The sequence below is a fragment of the Pleurodeles waltl genome, chromosome 1_1 (genome assembly GCF_031143425.1).
Source record: "Pleurodeles waltl isolate 20211129_DDA chromosome 1_1, aPleWal1.hap1.20221129, whole genome shotgun sequence".
Lineage (NCBI taxonomy): Eukaryota > Metazoa > Chordata > Amphibia > Caudata > Salamandridae > Pleurodeles > Pleurodeles waltl.
Window position 1 is genome coordinate 196729600 of NC_090436.1, and position 16586 is coordinate 196746185.

A 16586-nucleotide genomic window follows, 5' to 3' on the forward strand; every position below is an offset into this window, starting at 1 on the left:
CGCATACAGCTGAAGAAGTTACACAACCACCGAAAACCCAAAGGATTTAATCAGTGAGGCTACTGGAGTCACATACAAATTACAAGCATTTTCAATGCAATGGGTCTCATGTTTGCTTGAGTTATAGCTATTTGCATTGTAAACTCCTAACCTGATTATTCTTGTCACATAAACTGAAAATGAAAAGTAATACAATTCTACATGAGGGAGCCGATTTAAAGTGCCACACTATGAGCGTGAAGGTGACTAATCAGAACAAATAGATTGGTCTGGTTTTGCCTTTAGATAGTAATTTTTAAAGAAACAAGCACAATTGCGCTGTATAAAGCCTTGAATTCGCAAAGGAGCGCTAGGGTAAACAACAGAATTAAACTGGTAGTCATGAAAAGCGCTTGATTAGTGCCCAGCGAGATCACGCTGCCTACGAAATAAAGTGAAAAAGTAGTCCAGAAACCATACGGAAAACATGGAGCCTTGTATCTTTTCAGTAGTTGGTCGGTGTTCTCGAGGAGGGTTAAACACTGGAAAAGGCATGACGTATGCCTGCCTTTCCCTAATGAAATCAAGCAAATTTTAAAAGGCAAGCCAACAAATCAACTAAAGTGTTGGGCGTGACATGGGCGTGGTTAAAAGCCCACAGAGAGATTACAAAAGGGGCAGAGTGCTTGCGCACTCAACCCTCTAAAAGGATGGGGCTTAATGCTGATGTGACGCATAGAGCTGAAGAAGTTAGACACAACCACCGAAAACTCAAAGGTTAATCAGTGAGTCTAGTGGAGTCACATACAAATTGAAAAGGGTGGGGCTTAAGTAGGAACCCTGAGGGACCCCACATGGAAAAGAAAGAAAGCTAGTGGTGAAATTATCTAAGGCAACACATTGCTGACTCTGTGAAAGAAAATACTTAGGGAGGTCTACAGCGGATCCTCGAATGCCAAGGAATTGGACTCAGTCAATCAACATCTTGTAATTGATCATGTCGAAAGCTGCTGATAAATCCAGTATAATAAGTGCTGCCATACCTCCCCTATCAAAAATGCCTCTCAGTTCTTAGGCTGCCAAAAGAAGGGTAATCTCGGTGCTATTTTGGCTTCTAAATCTGAATTGAGTGATGTCTAATAAACCATGTGATTCAACAAATGTTGTTATCTCTTTATTTATCGCCTTTTCCAGCAACTTAGAAGGGAAAGATAAGCAGGAGTTAGGAGGAAAAGTTGTCACCATCAGAAGGGTCAAGATGAGGATTTTTTTAGAAGAGTTAGCATCAACTCTACCTTCCAAGCTTTTGGGAAATAGTCTTGCCTGAACATTTCATTGACGATAGGGGTAAAAAAAATTGGCAATCCTAATAGACACCGATTTTCAGAAGGCACAGATCAAACAGTGGGCCTGATTGAGAAGTTAGAATTAGCTCTGTACTTGATCCTTATATTTAAGGAAGAAAAATTTGAGAACCTGCTAGGTGCTATCATTGACATAGGGTCTTTGTCTGGATGTGAAGAAGACATGGTTTGATTGGTGAAAATATTATAGATGTTCAAAACTTTAGATTGAAAAGTAGATGCAATATTGTCGCAGTGATTGGGAGCTTGTAATTTTTCCCAGATCTGCCAGGATGGCTAGTTTTTTTAACCGTGGAGAAAAGTTCCTTGGGGGAATTTTTGGCTTTCCTGACTTCTTGTGTAAAGTAGACTGATTTCTCTGCCAGAATTGCTGTCGTGTATTCAAAATTGTTTTGTTTATATAGAAGTTTTTCATAGGGATCATACTGGAGTCTCCAATGACATTCGCAGAGCCGACATGCTTGTTTTAGAAGCCGAAGCTTCTCAGAAAACCAAGGCTGGGAAGGGGATTGCCTGCGATTACAGACCACCTTAGAAGGAGCTAAAAGGTTGCAGCTGAATTTAGCCAGCCATTAAAAGCCTGGATATCTTCTTCAACGTGGTTTGATACCACAGGTAAAGACGAAATTAGGGTCTTGCTTAACTGCACATTATTGATTTTGTGCTATGAGCGGCACTGAGTACTCTTTGAATTAATTAGTGTTTCAGCCATTCTGCTCATCAACTGGATATTAAACATCATTGCTGCATTGTCCGACCATGTAAGAGGTACAATCTCCAAGAAAAGTAACTGTGGGTTTTTGGAAAAACTACTTTCTAGCATATGTCGTGCCCTCTGGGATGGCCCAGAGACCAACTGACTCAGTCCAAGACTGCTCATTAAATCAGGAAGAGTTCCTGAGTCTCTATGCCTTACATAGTCCTAATGATAATTACAATCTCCTAATATCATAAATTGGAGTGATAAGCCATGCAACAGTGAAAACTGACTTTAAGTATGCATGCCCTACATTTTTAATACAATTAACTCTGTCCTATTAGCCTTTAGGGCCTGCCTTAGAGATGACCTGTAAGTAATAAAGGAAAGGTTTAGTCCTGGCAAATGTTTTATTTTGGCAGGTCGAAATGCTGGTTTAAAACTGCAGAGCAGGCTGCAGTAGCAGGCCTTAGACATATTTTAAAATGCAACTTTAGAGGATGGCACGAGCGCTGCAGCCCTACTAGTAGCATTTAATTTACAGGCCCTTGGCTACATGTAGTACCATTTACTAGGACTCACAAGTAAATTAAATAAGCCAATTAGGAGTAGTCCATTTTGCCATAATTTAATTTAAGGAGAAAGTAACAGCACTTTAGCATTGGTAAGTAAAAGGTAAAGTGCACATAATCCTAAAGCTTGCAAAAACAGATTCAGCAAAACAAGAGAGGTGATGGAAAAAAGTTTACGGGAATACCACACACGAATGTCAGGTCTAACAGGCATGTTATTTGGAGATTTTCAAATGCGAATTGAGTAAGATTCAGTTTTTTCCAGAAGGGAAATTCCCTAAAACTAAGCTAAAAATTCAAATGAGGTTGTGGACTTTAAGCAGCAGGTGTCACCAAGTAAAGTCTCTGAAGGCAGAACCAAATGATGTTGCAGTCAAATAAATGAGAAAGCGTTTGGTAAAGAGGTCAGCTGCATGAGCAGGGGCAAAGGCAAGTAATAAGTCTCAATAGCGTGGAAAGCGACATTGCTCCCAGGCAAGTGGAGAAGAATATTTGCATCCAACAAGCTCAGCAATACACAGTTCAAACATACAAATTCTAAAAAGGAAGAACAACTACCTACAGTTCCGAAGAGGTGGGGACCAATCAATATCCAGCACTTATCAATGAGGTAGCTTCACATTTCTTTCCAGGCATCACCCAAAAGAAGATTACAGTTGCATGGCTTTCAGGAAACATCTCGCACAAGTTTATAATTTGCAGTCAAGCTGTCCCCAATACTGGAGTAGGAAACTCAATACCTACATCTAATTCATTGTGAACACACTTTGACTTTGGTTAACTATAATATGAAAAACACTAACTATGGTTAAACTCAACATAAAAATCACACTTTATAAATGAATATGATATGTAAATTAATATGCATTATAAGCCAACCTCAAAAACAGCGACATAACGTTGAGAGAGCGTAGTTTAAATAATACATATATTAAAATGAAATGCTTATATCAATGCTCAACGATGCTGCATAGAAAACGATAATAATAGCGCTTTTGCTTAAACGTGCATTTGAATTATGGCTATAATGTGTGGCCACCAATGTATACACGAACTAATAACTCATAATAATGAATAAAGTTATTCATGCTATGGTTAATCAAGTTTATATTAACGTTTACGATATTGCATTTATATTGAAAATCTTATAGGCCTTAAGTTAGCGTGAGCTGTGGGTCTTAGCTGCCTAGCTCTCATATTAAAAGCATTTTTTCTGTTTTCTAGTGGGCTGACTCGCAAGGAGCCATGACCCTGCAAAATTTTCTTTTTTCTTCAATTTGGAAGATGAATGTATCGTTATAAATCTGTTCTCAACCGCCTATTTGGTGCCTTAGTTAAAGTTTTGAATACAAAGTTGAAACAAATGTAGAATAATGTAATGTACAAGGACGTTTAAACCATGGACAATGGAACTGCTGACCTGAGAAGACGTGCCAAGAAATGAAGTAACCCCCCCGGATATGACACCTCCGAAGACGTCAATTATGAAGACCAATCAAAATGTTATGAATTAATGTGGGGTGACAATTAGAATTACCTAATGCTTAATTTGATAGGTTAAAGATAGTGGGGTATAGTAAATGTCCAATAGAATCTTGGGGGAAGGTATTACGAAAAAGGGATAAAAACCCATGTCACAGAAGGGTCATTGGAACTAGGTAGGGAATGCTGTTGATTTTATCCAGAAACTCTGTCACTCTGTTTGGTGACTTTGAGACTTATTAAAACCATCTTCACCCATAGACTGCCCGATTTTATACTTCTCCTCCTTATGAGGGAAGTGCCCCCCCCTGTTCCTTTAGTCGGGTTTAGACTGATGGCGTTTTGACTGATGTCCTGAAGACGAAGACTGATCCTGTGTGCTGACCTAACCTTTGGAGGGTAATTATGACAATGCAATTTGTAATTTGTCTGTTTGCTTTTCCTTTCTAGGTACCAACTGCTCATTTTGATAGAGACCATAGCTAGATGTTTTCCAAATTGGTGTTCTAAATTCTTCTGCATGAAGCCCAACATGCTAATGCTGATTAGTGGTTAGGACAGGAGTTCACTTCGACTGACGCAAATAGACAAATGACTGACATTATGCTATGCTGAACTAACACGTATATGACAATTGCTGTATTCTGATCTATGTTTACGCCGTGTTATGTATTGATGTTTGTTATTCTTGCATTAATGAAATCTTATCACAGTTGCCGTATCGTGACTATACTGTTATGCTTCTTGGTATTGACATTAACTCTTTTGCTCGTCGATTGTAACCAATAGGGAATAAAGTACATAAAATGCTATTAAAGGTGTGGATATTTATGGCTGAAAGGTCATGGCTGCGTCGACAATTTGATTAATGTCTTTAACCAAAGTAAAGTGTATTGTGGTGATAAATATTGATGACATTATTGATATATTGCTTGACGTATTGATTAGTTATCTCGTCCTACGGTGTCTCCCCACTTGATTCACAAGATTCATTGGCCTAAAACGAGTCCTAATGTGTAATAAATTAACATAAAAGGAGGCGTTAACAGCGTCACCACCTGTACTAGGGTCTATCTTTCTTAATGCCCTTGCTACCATTCTGTTTCACCCAACAACCATAACTGTTTGTGAAAATGACATGTTATGTGAAAATGTTACTCCAAAATAACAATACGTCAATACAGTCTCTAATGGAATCCAATCCAGACTCTACTTGTAATTCATTCTAACAATATTACTTTTATTGTTCCTAAACTGATGCTTAAATGTTTTCAATTTACAATATTGACTCAACATATCTGAGGCCTCTTGTAAGTGTACTGCATTTACCAGGATGCAATGGGTGAACTGTGCTGGGATGAGAGACAGTGTGCTCCCTTCCCCCTTGAATTTAAAAGGCTCCCATGAGCCAACAAGTTGACAAGCTCACCTGGAATGATCCTGTGTGCCTGTGGAGTGGTACTGTGACCTGTGAAGACTTGAGCAGCATACCGGCAACCCCAGATGACTTTTCTTTGCTTTTGGATCTCTACTGATGAAGGGCTAAATCCAGAAATACATGTCTAGAGATTAGAGCACTACCTGCACCAACTTTGGTGAAAAACTACAGCAACTTTGAAGTAGGTGTATAGCATTTACCAGGATGCAATGAGGTGAACTGGCAGTGTGTTCCTTCCCCCTTGTACACCACTCTGACATGTTCACCTCAGTATTATTGCGGGCCACACTGGTAGGTCACATTAGCCCCACAAGAAAATGTATGCTTTCCTAAGAAAAGGAGAACTGGAAGCTCCCTCTCACTCCCTCATTAGTGAGTTGTGCACTGTTAGAAGGTAGTGTTAGGAGTTAGGCAATTGGAGATCTGTTATCTGCATGTAATGATAGACCGAGCCCCATACTTCTAACCCCAAAACGGCACACACACTAAGGTTGGTATTTTAATATAATATTATTAGTTATTTTGCATTATTGTTCTACAATTCTTGTGGATCAGAACGATTAAATTAGTATAAACTCATAAAATAAAACCAGTGCTTAATTTGAGGTAGTGGTTGCCGACAGGCCCATCGGCACTTATTTTTAAGAACCGTCACTTATTTGTCCTCATTACAACACTTTGATTCAAAAAACTTTATTTCAGCCACTAGGGCTATAAACGCACATAACAATACAAAAAAATAAATATAAATATAAAATATAAAATCATCACAGTACATTTATATAATAGAGCCTAAAAGCCTTAATACTCATCATAAAACATCCTTCAGTGCATATAAACTGTTCATACAAATGCATCACATAAGTGGAGATGATGTCTTTGTTCCAGAGGGCTCCAAGAAACTTAGCAACAGTGGTGACAAGAACCAGGTGGGTATCTATTCTGAGAATTCAAAAAGCAACAGAGTTCCTACAAACACCCAGCCACCTACAAGTAGGGACAAGCCATTTCCTACGAGGGATTACATAAGCAGGACAAGTGAATAAAACATGAGGTAGGTTTACATTAGGGGCATTACCGGCTGGGCAAGTGGCTACCCCCTCTGATGGCCAGTGGCTGGTAAACAATCTGAGTGGTAGAGTTCCTACACAAAACTGGAAATACAACTTCCTATCTTTAGGGACTGAAATTGCATCTCAAAATACCTCATATCTGCACACATCTTTCAGCTCGATACATTCAAATGACAGTTTAGAACAGATCGCTACACACAACTCCTCAGAATCTGCCACCCTTCAATAATGCTTCTTTAAGTCATACTTCGAAGGGAAGGGAGCAATGGCTGGGGAATCCCAAAGCTCGCGGAAACCAAGCATGTACAATGACTCTTTGATGTATCTAAGCACATGAATGCTAAGGGAACAATCAGCTTAAACTATGACCTGCAAGGCTACAGTGTAAGAGGCAGGCTCTTGAGTAGTTCAAAGCTGTCTCCAGTACAACAGAGGACATAAACAAGCCTTGCGACCTATATCCTTAATACCCAAGTCCTTAAAAATAGGAAGCAGTTGAGTGCTCAATGGAAGAGAGAAAAGCTTCCTTAAAAAGGTGTTCTCACCAAGAGATACTTCTTGGGCTTTAACATGGCCCCACAGTTCTGCACCATAAAGTGCAGAACTCACAGCCTTGGCCTCGTAGATCTGGAGTGCTGGGTGAATTGGTTTAGTATAGGAAACACCAAAATCCTTAATTAAAACCCCTGTAATTTGTTTCTGCTTCAGCGCCACTTTGGCAATATGTGATTTCCAGGACATGTTCTCCGATATTGTTGGGCGAAGGAAGCTAAAAGATTTCACCTTCTGAAGTGACATACCTCCAAGTATAATCCTCCCTTTAAAGGATCTATGAGGATTGAATGACATCAATTTAGTTTTAGATGTATTGATTTCCAGTCCCTGAGAGTAACAGAACTCATCAAAACACGTTAGGAGTTTTCGTAAGCCACTTGGGGACTTAAATATCAAAAGAGTGTCATCCCCAAATAACAAGACTGGAACTTATTTTTAGGAACTGTCACTTATTTTTACTACTCCTTAGACTTTGACCAAGAGCAAGAGAGAGCAAAATACCAAGGAGGGAGAGGAGGAAGAGAACAATAAAACAAATGTGACAAGAGAAAAAGCAGGGAAAAAACAGAACCTGCAAGATGAGATAAAGGGGCATAGTGTGTCTAGTGGTAAATTAAAGAGGCTTGAGGTCCACCAAGAGAGCTCTGGAATTCAGTACGCCACAGTCAGTAGCACTGGCTGTAGGCTTCTAAGCTAAACCTTGGGTCCAGGCACTTATTCTTTTACAAATTAACCAATGGATAATATGTAGATCATCACAAATGTTATGTAGGTCCCAATTATATTTACCTGTTCTAACATGTTGGCCTGTTCTCTACCCAAAGTGTCTAGACAGTATTAGTCATCCAAATAGTTACTGAGCTTAGATCATGTAAAGCCAAGGATAGCTTCCTCTCATACCTAATGCTGTTTATCAGATTAGCAGTCAGAATTAAGTCCTTCAGCATCTCCACTCAGCACCCGGTCTATGTTTGTCTAGCTATGCCCCTACACCAGTACCTTATATACCTTTATCACCAATGATGTCCTTTGGATGGAGGAGAGGTCACTAGTTCTCGCTCCAGCTTTCCTACAAAAATGCACCAACAATGCTCTTTTGAGGCTTCTTTACAGAAGCATCCCTTCTTACTTCCAAGATGGCGCTCTACAAAGTCATCTTCCCCTGCAGATGCAATTACAACACATGTACCAGAGAAGTGGAAAGTTTTCATTCTCTGTTTTATTAGTTTGAATGGTGTCAGAAAATGTTGCGTATCTACACACAGGGCTGGCTTTAGGGCAGTGTGGCTGCACTGGGTGCTGACCTAGATTGGGGGGCGCTGACTTTAGGAGGGCGCTGTGTTCACCAAAGACTTACAAAGCTTGCAATTTAAAAGCACCTGCTGAAAAGTTCCTTGTGTGTCGAGCCTTCAGGAAACAATTAAAATGCCAAGATATCTCTTGTGATTAATGTTCCTGCTAGGGAGGGAGATGGGAGTTTTGTCTAGCGGCAGCTTTGACTGGTCATAAAGTAGCGTAGAGGTTTAATATGCCTGCCGCACATAGCAGAACTATATTTTGTGTGGATAGCTGAGTAGATTAGTAAAGCCAGCCTTTACAAGCCTTCTAAAACAAATGAATGTATGTGAAAGGGGGGCTATGGAGAGATGAGGGGCACATTTGCCGGGTGGTAGCGAGGAAATACGAGGAAGTGGTCATGGGGTGGAGGGCACCAAAAAAGACTGTCACATAGGGCGTCACTAGTGCTAAAGCCAGCCCTGTCTACACGTAATTGTTAGAATTTTCATCCTTGGCGTGGTCTCCCTTAACTTTTTGCCTCTGTTTCCCATGTTGTTGATGTGTGCTGAATTCTGATTTTGCTGTTATTGTTACTTTGGGCACTTTTCCACTGCTAACCAGTGCTAAAGTGCGAGTGCTCCTTTACAAAATGTGTATGTAATTGGCGTATCCATTCTTGGCATATTTGATTTATTAGTAAGTCCCTAGTACAGTGCAGTAGAAGTGCCCAGGCCCTGTAAATCAAATGCTACTAGTGGGACAGCACTGGTTGTGCCACCCACATAAGTAGCTCTGTAATCATGTCTCAGACCTGCCACTGCAGTATCTGTGTGTGCAGGTTTAACTGTAAATTCGACTTGACAAGTGTACCCAGATGCCAGGCCTAAACCTTCCCTTTTCTTACATGTCAGACACCCCTAAGATAGGCCCTAGGTAGCCCCAATGGCAGGGTGCAGTGTATGGTTAAGGTAGGACATATAGGGGGTCGCACCGCCAACAGGCTGGTGGTGCTTCCTGGCCAATTCTGACCGCGGCGGTAAAGCCGCGGTCAGAAAAGGGAAACCGGCGGTTTCCCACCGGTTTTCCCCTGGCCAAAGGAATCCTCCATGGCGGCGCTGCAAGCAGTGCCGCCATGGGGATTCCGAACCCCTTCCCGCCATCCTGTTCCTGGCGGTTCTTACCGCCAGGAACAGGATGGCGGGAACGGGTGTCGTGGGGCCCCTGGGGGCCCCTGCACTGCCCATGCCGCTGGCATGGGCAGTGCAGGGGCCCCCTAATAGGGCCCCATAAAGATTTTCTGTGTCTGCTTTGCAGACACTGAAAATCGCGACGGGTGCCACTGCACCCGTCGCACCCCTTCAACTCCGCCGGCTCCATTCAGAGCCGGCTTCATTGTTGAAGGGGCTTTCCCGCTGGGTCGGCGGGCGGCCTTCTGGCGGTCACCCGCCGGCCCAGCGGGAAAGTCAGAATGACCGCCGCGGTCATTTGACCGCGGTACGGTCTTTTGGCGGTTCCCGCCAGGCGGGCGGCTTCCGCCACCCGCCGGGGTCGGAATGACCCCCATAGTAATGTGTTTTATATGTCCTGACAGTGAAATGTTGCTAAATTCGTTTTTCACTGTTGCAAGGCCTGTCCCTTTCATAGGTCAACATGGGTGCTACCTTTAAATCTGATTAATGTGTAGATTCCCATTGGGAGCGGATGGACATGTGGAGTTTGGGGTCCCTGAGCTCACAATTTAAAAATACATCTTTTAGTAAAGTTGATTTTGAGATTGTGCGTTTGAAAATGCCACTTTTAGAAAGTGAGCATTTTCTTGCTTATACCATTTCTGTGACTTTGCCTGTTTGTGGATTCCCTCTCTGGGTCAGTTTGACAGTTGGGCTTGTTGCACCTCACACTAGACAGTGACACAAAGGGAGCTAGGGTGTAGCCTGCATATCCTGATGAGCCATCTGTGCTAGGAGGGAGGGGGGAGTGGTCACTCAACCTGAAAGGGCTGTGCCTGCCCTCACACAATGCAGTCTCAAACCCCCTGGTGAGTGTCTGGGTCTGGGTCTGGGTCTGGCCTGGGTATTTCACATTCAAGAGAGACTTTGCTTTGAAGAAGGCCTACTTCTAAGGAGAAATTGGGTATTAGAAGGGCACCCAAAACCACAGACTTTACAACAATTCTGGAAACCAAGAGGAACCTCTGCCTGGAGAAGAGCTGAAGAGTTGAGGAAGAAAAGCTGCCCTGCCTGTGACTGTGTTATGTGGAGCTATCCTGCAGTTGCTGCTTCAGCCAGAGTAAGAGGGCAAAGACTGGACTTTGTGTGCCTTTCATCTTGTGGAGATCTCCAAGGGATTGATTTAGAGCTTGCCTCCTGTTGTTTGAAGTCTCAGGGACAGCAAAGACTTCTCTCTGCCAGCACTTGGAGTCTCTGGAGAGACTGCTACTCTGCCCTGTGGTGCCCATCCAGTTCCTGGGACCCTGAAAGGAGAAGCTGGCAGCCTAAGAGGAAGAAATCCACGCACAGAGCGCAACTCCGATCTGCGGCTGTGAAATCGACGCACTGCCAGTTTTGCAGCTGAAAATCGATGCTCGCCTGTAACTGGACTGAAGAATCGACACACGGAGCTGGAGAAACAACGTGCAGCATCGTTGACGGAGGCTGGTAATATCGCAACCTACGCTGCGTGGTTTTCGAATCATCATGCGGCTGGATTTCCGACGCAAGTACCGCAGGGCGTGTAAAAACAACGCAAGGCCTGCCCGGACCCTGTGGAGAGAAGAAAGGGCGCGTCCCGACGAAAGGAGAAACGACACAAGGTCTCGTGAGTGAGTGAAATCGACGCATCGCAAGCCCTTTTTGACGTACACTCGCCCTTGCGGGGTTATTTATGGTGCACCCAAGGTACATTTTCACGCTAACAATGTTAGTGTGTGTTTAAAACTACATGAAGACTCTTTTTGCTTTTTAATTGATAACTTGACTTGTGTTTTGTGGATTTTTGTCATTTTGGTCTTGTTTTGTTTAGATAAATATTTCCTATTTTCCTAAACCTGTGTTGTGTCATTTTGTAGCGATTTCTTTAAGCTACTATGTGTGTTGGTACAAATACTTTACACCTAGCACTCTGAAGTTAAGCTTACTGCTAGTGCCAAGCTACCAAGGGGGTAAGCAGGGGTTAGCTGAGGGTGATTTTCTTTTACCCTTACTAGAGTGAGGGACCTTGCATGGACAGGGGGAAACCTAACAGCCAATGAAAGACCCCATTTCTAACAGTAGTCATAGCCATTCAGCACACATTTGTTAGCAGTGACGGTTTTCTAGGCACTATGGCCATTACACACGGTGTGTAAAATAAAATGCAGTTATGTTTATATGCAATTAGGGCTGCATTGCATGCGACATGAATTATCACACAGAGCCCTGAAACACATAACTACTCCATTACACACCCTTTCGGTTCAAGGCCAAATAAATAGGGGTCTCAGGTGTAAACAGCAGCAACTGCAGCAGGAATCAAACCAGGCAACACAGCAACGCATATGTGCACGATAGAAGGAGGAGCCGGGAGGCAGGTCATAAGCTACATCCATTTAAAACGCTTAAATAACAATGCACACCCAGCTTCCAATGCATTTCAAATATAACCATTGATAATGTACTTTTTAGTTCTTTGAAAGTTGTCAGACATTCCAAATAGCGCCATGTATTACCTTTATAATAAATTGGAGTCCACTGGTGCAGCCCATTCTTGTAGGGTACAGTATCGAATTCGCTGCATTGCATATGACGAAAGGATGGCACGTCCTTGGGACATGGAAGAACTTTACACATACGATAGCGTTTTCTTTCCCCTGTACAGTACTTTCCTCCAAACTTTGGTCTGTGAAGAATACACCAACATTTTTAAGTTTCATTTTAAACATTAACAATTTAATTTGAGCACTACTAAATATATGAAAATAAAACTATTAAATGAAGGCTTTCAAAGAATGCAAACTCCGGATCAGCTTACCTGTATTTGACTTGCGTTCCACTTACCTACCTACAGGAAACCGTGATAGCATTATGCAAAATGTATTTAGGATAATTGTAGCTAAAATGTGTTTAAACATTAGTTATAGAACACAGTACAGATCTTGCATCATGCCATTTAAAAAATAACAGTAGCATTCTCTGTAATCAAGCTAATACAAGGTTAGGCACACTTTTGGTTTAATTGTGGTTTTGGTAACAGTGCCACGATTTGCGCCCACCCTTCTCTAGGGGAAAAGAGGTATGGCAGGTGTTATTGTTTGTCCAATAACCACAATGGTTACGATTTAGGGCCAGATGCTGCAAAGGTTTTTTCCCATTCTGTGTCAATGGGAAAATGTGTTCGTACATATGGCCCTTAGTCCCCGCTATGTGTAATTCTGGGAAAAATCACTGTATTTACTTTTGATTGCGCCTACCTACAACATAAGAGTCCACTGCACGGTAGGAGTCTTAGAATTGTGCCAATTAATCCCTCCCTCCCCATCACATCCTGGTTCAACTGATTTGAGCAGACCTCAACCTCGCATAGTGCAAGTACACGCTTAACAAACCAAGTGCCTCTAGCAAATCTATTAAAGAAATTTACATATATTTGCTGTCAAATGTTACATAAACTGTACCATATTTAATATATCTGTGGGAGTTTTTTTTTTTTATATTGAACGCATTATACATCCAGGTTACTGCTAACCTAAACTGTGTTTACATTCTCCTCCATCTTGCACTAATGTCACAATATATCACGTGATAATTATTGCTGTTTTTGTTCTAAATGAATAACTATGAGTCACACTAATAAACAGAGAATGTTCCTAGATACCTTCTCTCACTGTACCCAACCAAGGACATTTCAACTGTCCCAAGCCGCTGCTACACAATGTATCAACTTAGTTGCTCAAATAAACTGTGAGAATGACAAAGACCCAACCCAATGAAATACTGCCATGAGAGAATATTCAAATGTATTCTGCAGTAAAAGTGTTCTTCTTGCTTCTAGGTGCATATCCTGAGAACTAGGTACTTGTGCAGAATGTATGAACATCTTTGTCTGAAGTCCTACAAAACAACACGCAAATTTCTTGTACCTTTAGAAGGCAAATTTATGCCAGATTTCACTCAGAACTGTACTGAGCTCTCTGTACTTATGATGTGTATGCTTTGCTGCTAAATGTACCTATGGCATGGTACATATAATTGCCTAATAATCCTTAATATAAAATTTCTAAACAGCAAAGATGTCATTCTAACAACAATGTTTCAGCATTCGTTATTGAACTTGATCTATTATAAATAGTGAAGGATCCAACCGGGGAGCACCAAGGTCCATATAGGGATTATACTGTTTCCGGTTCTAGCCATTGACGTGTCCCATGAGATTGATTTGAGGGTAAATTAGTACGCCAAAAGATCTGGTAGCAGAGGATGATTCAGATTGGAGCCAACCTGAAATTGACCAACTAACTGACCATCGAGCTGAGTACTGCGTCTTTATGGTCTTGGCGGTTTTCCTCTAGATCTAAATTGACCCAGTCCCGATCCTGGTTTTAAAAAGACAATGTGGCTGAAGGAGAATGACGTATCAATACGAACCACATGCAGAATGGGAACATGCAGTAGTCACAGAGCAATGCCTATTGGGAGATGAAGTCGGTGCACTGTGGCAGAATGAGTGGACGGATTTCACAAGCAACTATTATGTGGCTTTGATTGTTGGATTTGCAGGAACAATAATTATGGTATTCTTGATGATATTTGTGGACATTAGAAAGGGATGAATGTCTGGATTGTTACACATGGTATAGAGCCAAAGGGAGGTACCACAAGTTAGAACATTGAACTGTTGAACTTGCCTACTAGGTGAAGTGTACTGTGAGGTGCTAGCAGTTACACCAAGATAGGGACATGATCCTTCCTTGCACAGGTGTAGTAACTGAGCTCAGTGGTGTTTCTTTCCTTAATGCATGAGAGTGGACAAGCTTAGTATAGTGATTTTTGTAGGTGGAGGGCTCACTGCCAGATGAAAGTAGGTCACATTCTTACTGCTGTTGAAATTTTGTTTAGTTGAAGCAGACAAACAGTGCAAAGTTTGTAAAGTTGATAAATAAAATTGGTCTGTTGGTTATAGAGCATTCTGCCATTAAGATTCTGTGCGGGGATTGGCTAACAGATGCCATAGCCACACCGTAGCAGCTTGTGATTGGGTGACCTTTGGCAGAGACGTGCTTGTATTGGTGGCAGATCATGAGCTTGTTGGTGCAGAGTAAGTGCAGAGCTTTTTGGTGTGAAGTAAGTGAGAGACTGAAACAGGGAGTGACTGAGAGCTTACCAAAATGGGAAATCCCTTTTCAAAGAACGAGAAAGACGTAACTAAGGAGGAGACATATCCTCCCAACGGTGCTCCAGCTAGGGAAATGGCAGCAAAGAAAGGGTTACACACGTGCATGTGGCTTAGCTAATGACATGAGTAAACTTCCAAAGATGGGGAACTTCAATTGCCATTGAGTGGGACTTTCCACATCCCATGAATAGAGAAGTTGAAGAGAAGAATTTATTACTTAAAACCACAGTGTAGGCCTACACATTTGGAAGCCTTAAGTATTTGGGAGCAAATGACAAATAAAAAGAAAGAAATGTGAAATAAAACTCTGCAGTAGGGCTCATTCATGGAGAAGTGCGCAGGACGAGGAGAAGCAAAGAAAGTGGAGAGAAGAAGTCATTGAAACCTTAGGGGCCTATCCCTTGCTAGAAAGTGAAGAAAAGGAAAAGGAGAAACTAAAACAGGAGACAGACATGGATAGTGAGGAGGAAGACGCCTTCATAGATGCACTCCTTAGTAGAAGACTGGCCCAATATATTGCAGCAGGTGCTGCACCAACTGCTACCACCCTGCTCACAACAGAGGCCAGAACGGGCGCGGAATCCCCTACAGAAATACGCACATCCCGAATTACACAGAAACAGCTGTCTCATCCTTGCATCCCTAGTATTCGGCACCCTGCCTTTGCCAAATGCTGCAATCATTTCTCTAGCTGAGGGACTTTTTAGAACCATCCTGAGCCAACCTATCTCAAGTACCACAGTTCTCAGCACAGCATCCGGGAGGAATGGCTCTAGTACCCCTACAAGGAGGGAGCTCAGTCAATGGCAGGATAGAAGGTCAGACAACTACTACAGGTGTACCAGTTAAATAGCTGAGTGCAGGCCAAACCCCACAACTAAGTAACGTCACCAAGCTGAAAACAGAATGTGAGGAAATTGTTAAGAAAAATGTGGGACTGGATTACCTAGGACACTACACGGAGAATGAGGTATTCCACATGAGCAAGGAAGCAGCAATAGTAGCAAGAGAGGTGCATGGAAAGATGGAAAAGGTGGCATACAAATTTGGAATTGATATAACCCAGCGAAAGAAGGTGCAGCAGAATGCTCGAATGGCAACGGGGAAGAAGGTGTTGAGACTGCTAAGAGTGCTGAGGCAACACATAAGAATACTGATTTACAACATTGGGAATGGAGTGAGACAGAAACGGTTAGGGAATTGTGGTCCAAATAAAGAGAAATTCAAGGTAAAGCTAAAGAGAACGGGTTCAAGGGAAGATGAGGAATGAGCTGTAGGTGTCAGAGCCAATTAACCAATGCCCTAATAACCTTCCATCTTGACACTGCAACCAACCTTAAACAGGCTGTCAAGAACTTCTGGATCACTGACTGCACCATCAGAGTCGCCCCAACAAACCCACCAAATGTAAGATATCCACAAAACAGACCAGTTGGTATGCCACAGAACTAACAACCACGAAATGAAACTGCAAGCAACTTGAAAGGAAATGGTGCACCAGAAAGGATCCTGCAGACAGAGCCACCTTCACGACAGCGATCAACTAATACACTAACTCCTGAAAGAGACGAAAATGAGAGCCCTAGCCAACCACATTGAAGCCAGTTTTAACCACAGAAAATAACTCTTCAATATTTTCAGAGAGTTCTCCAACACCTCAGACACAAAAACCATCATCGCACCCTCCCAGGAACTTTGAGGCACACTGACGGACTTCTTCCATGACAAGATCTCCACCATCTATAAGAACTTCAAACACCAACCCCCTCTAGAGCCTCC

General features: G+C 42.2%; 1 protein-coding gene across 3 annotated transcripts in view; it reads right to left on the reverse strand.

Moving 5' to 3' along the window:
• ADAMTS12 (ADAM metallopeptidase with thrombospondin type 1 motif 12) overlaps positions 1-16586 on the reverse strand; it is a 3732731-nt gene that overhangs the window by 1502229 nt on the left and 2213916 nt on the right. For all 3 annotated transcript variants that reach the window (XM_069220543.1, XM_069220552.1, XM_069220534.1), the window contains one exon: positions 12145-12314. In XM_069220543.1, the coding sequence (XP_069076644.1) occupies positions 12145-12314 (170 nt within the window). The remainder of the gene's footprint in view (positions 1-12144; positions 12315-16586) is intronic.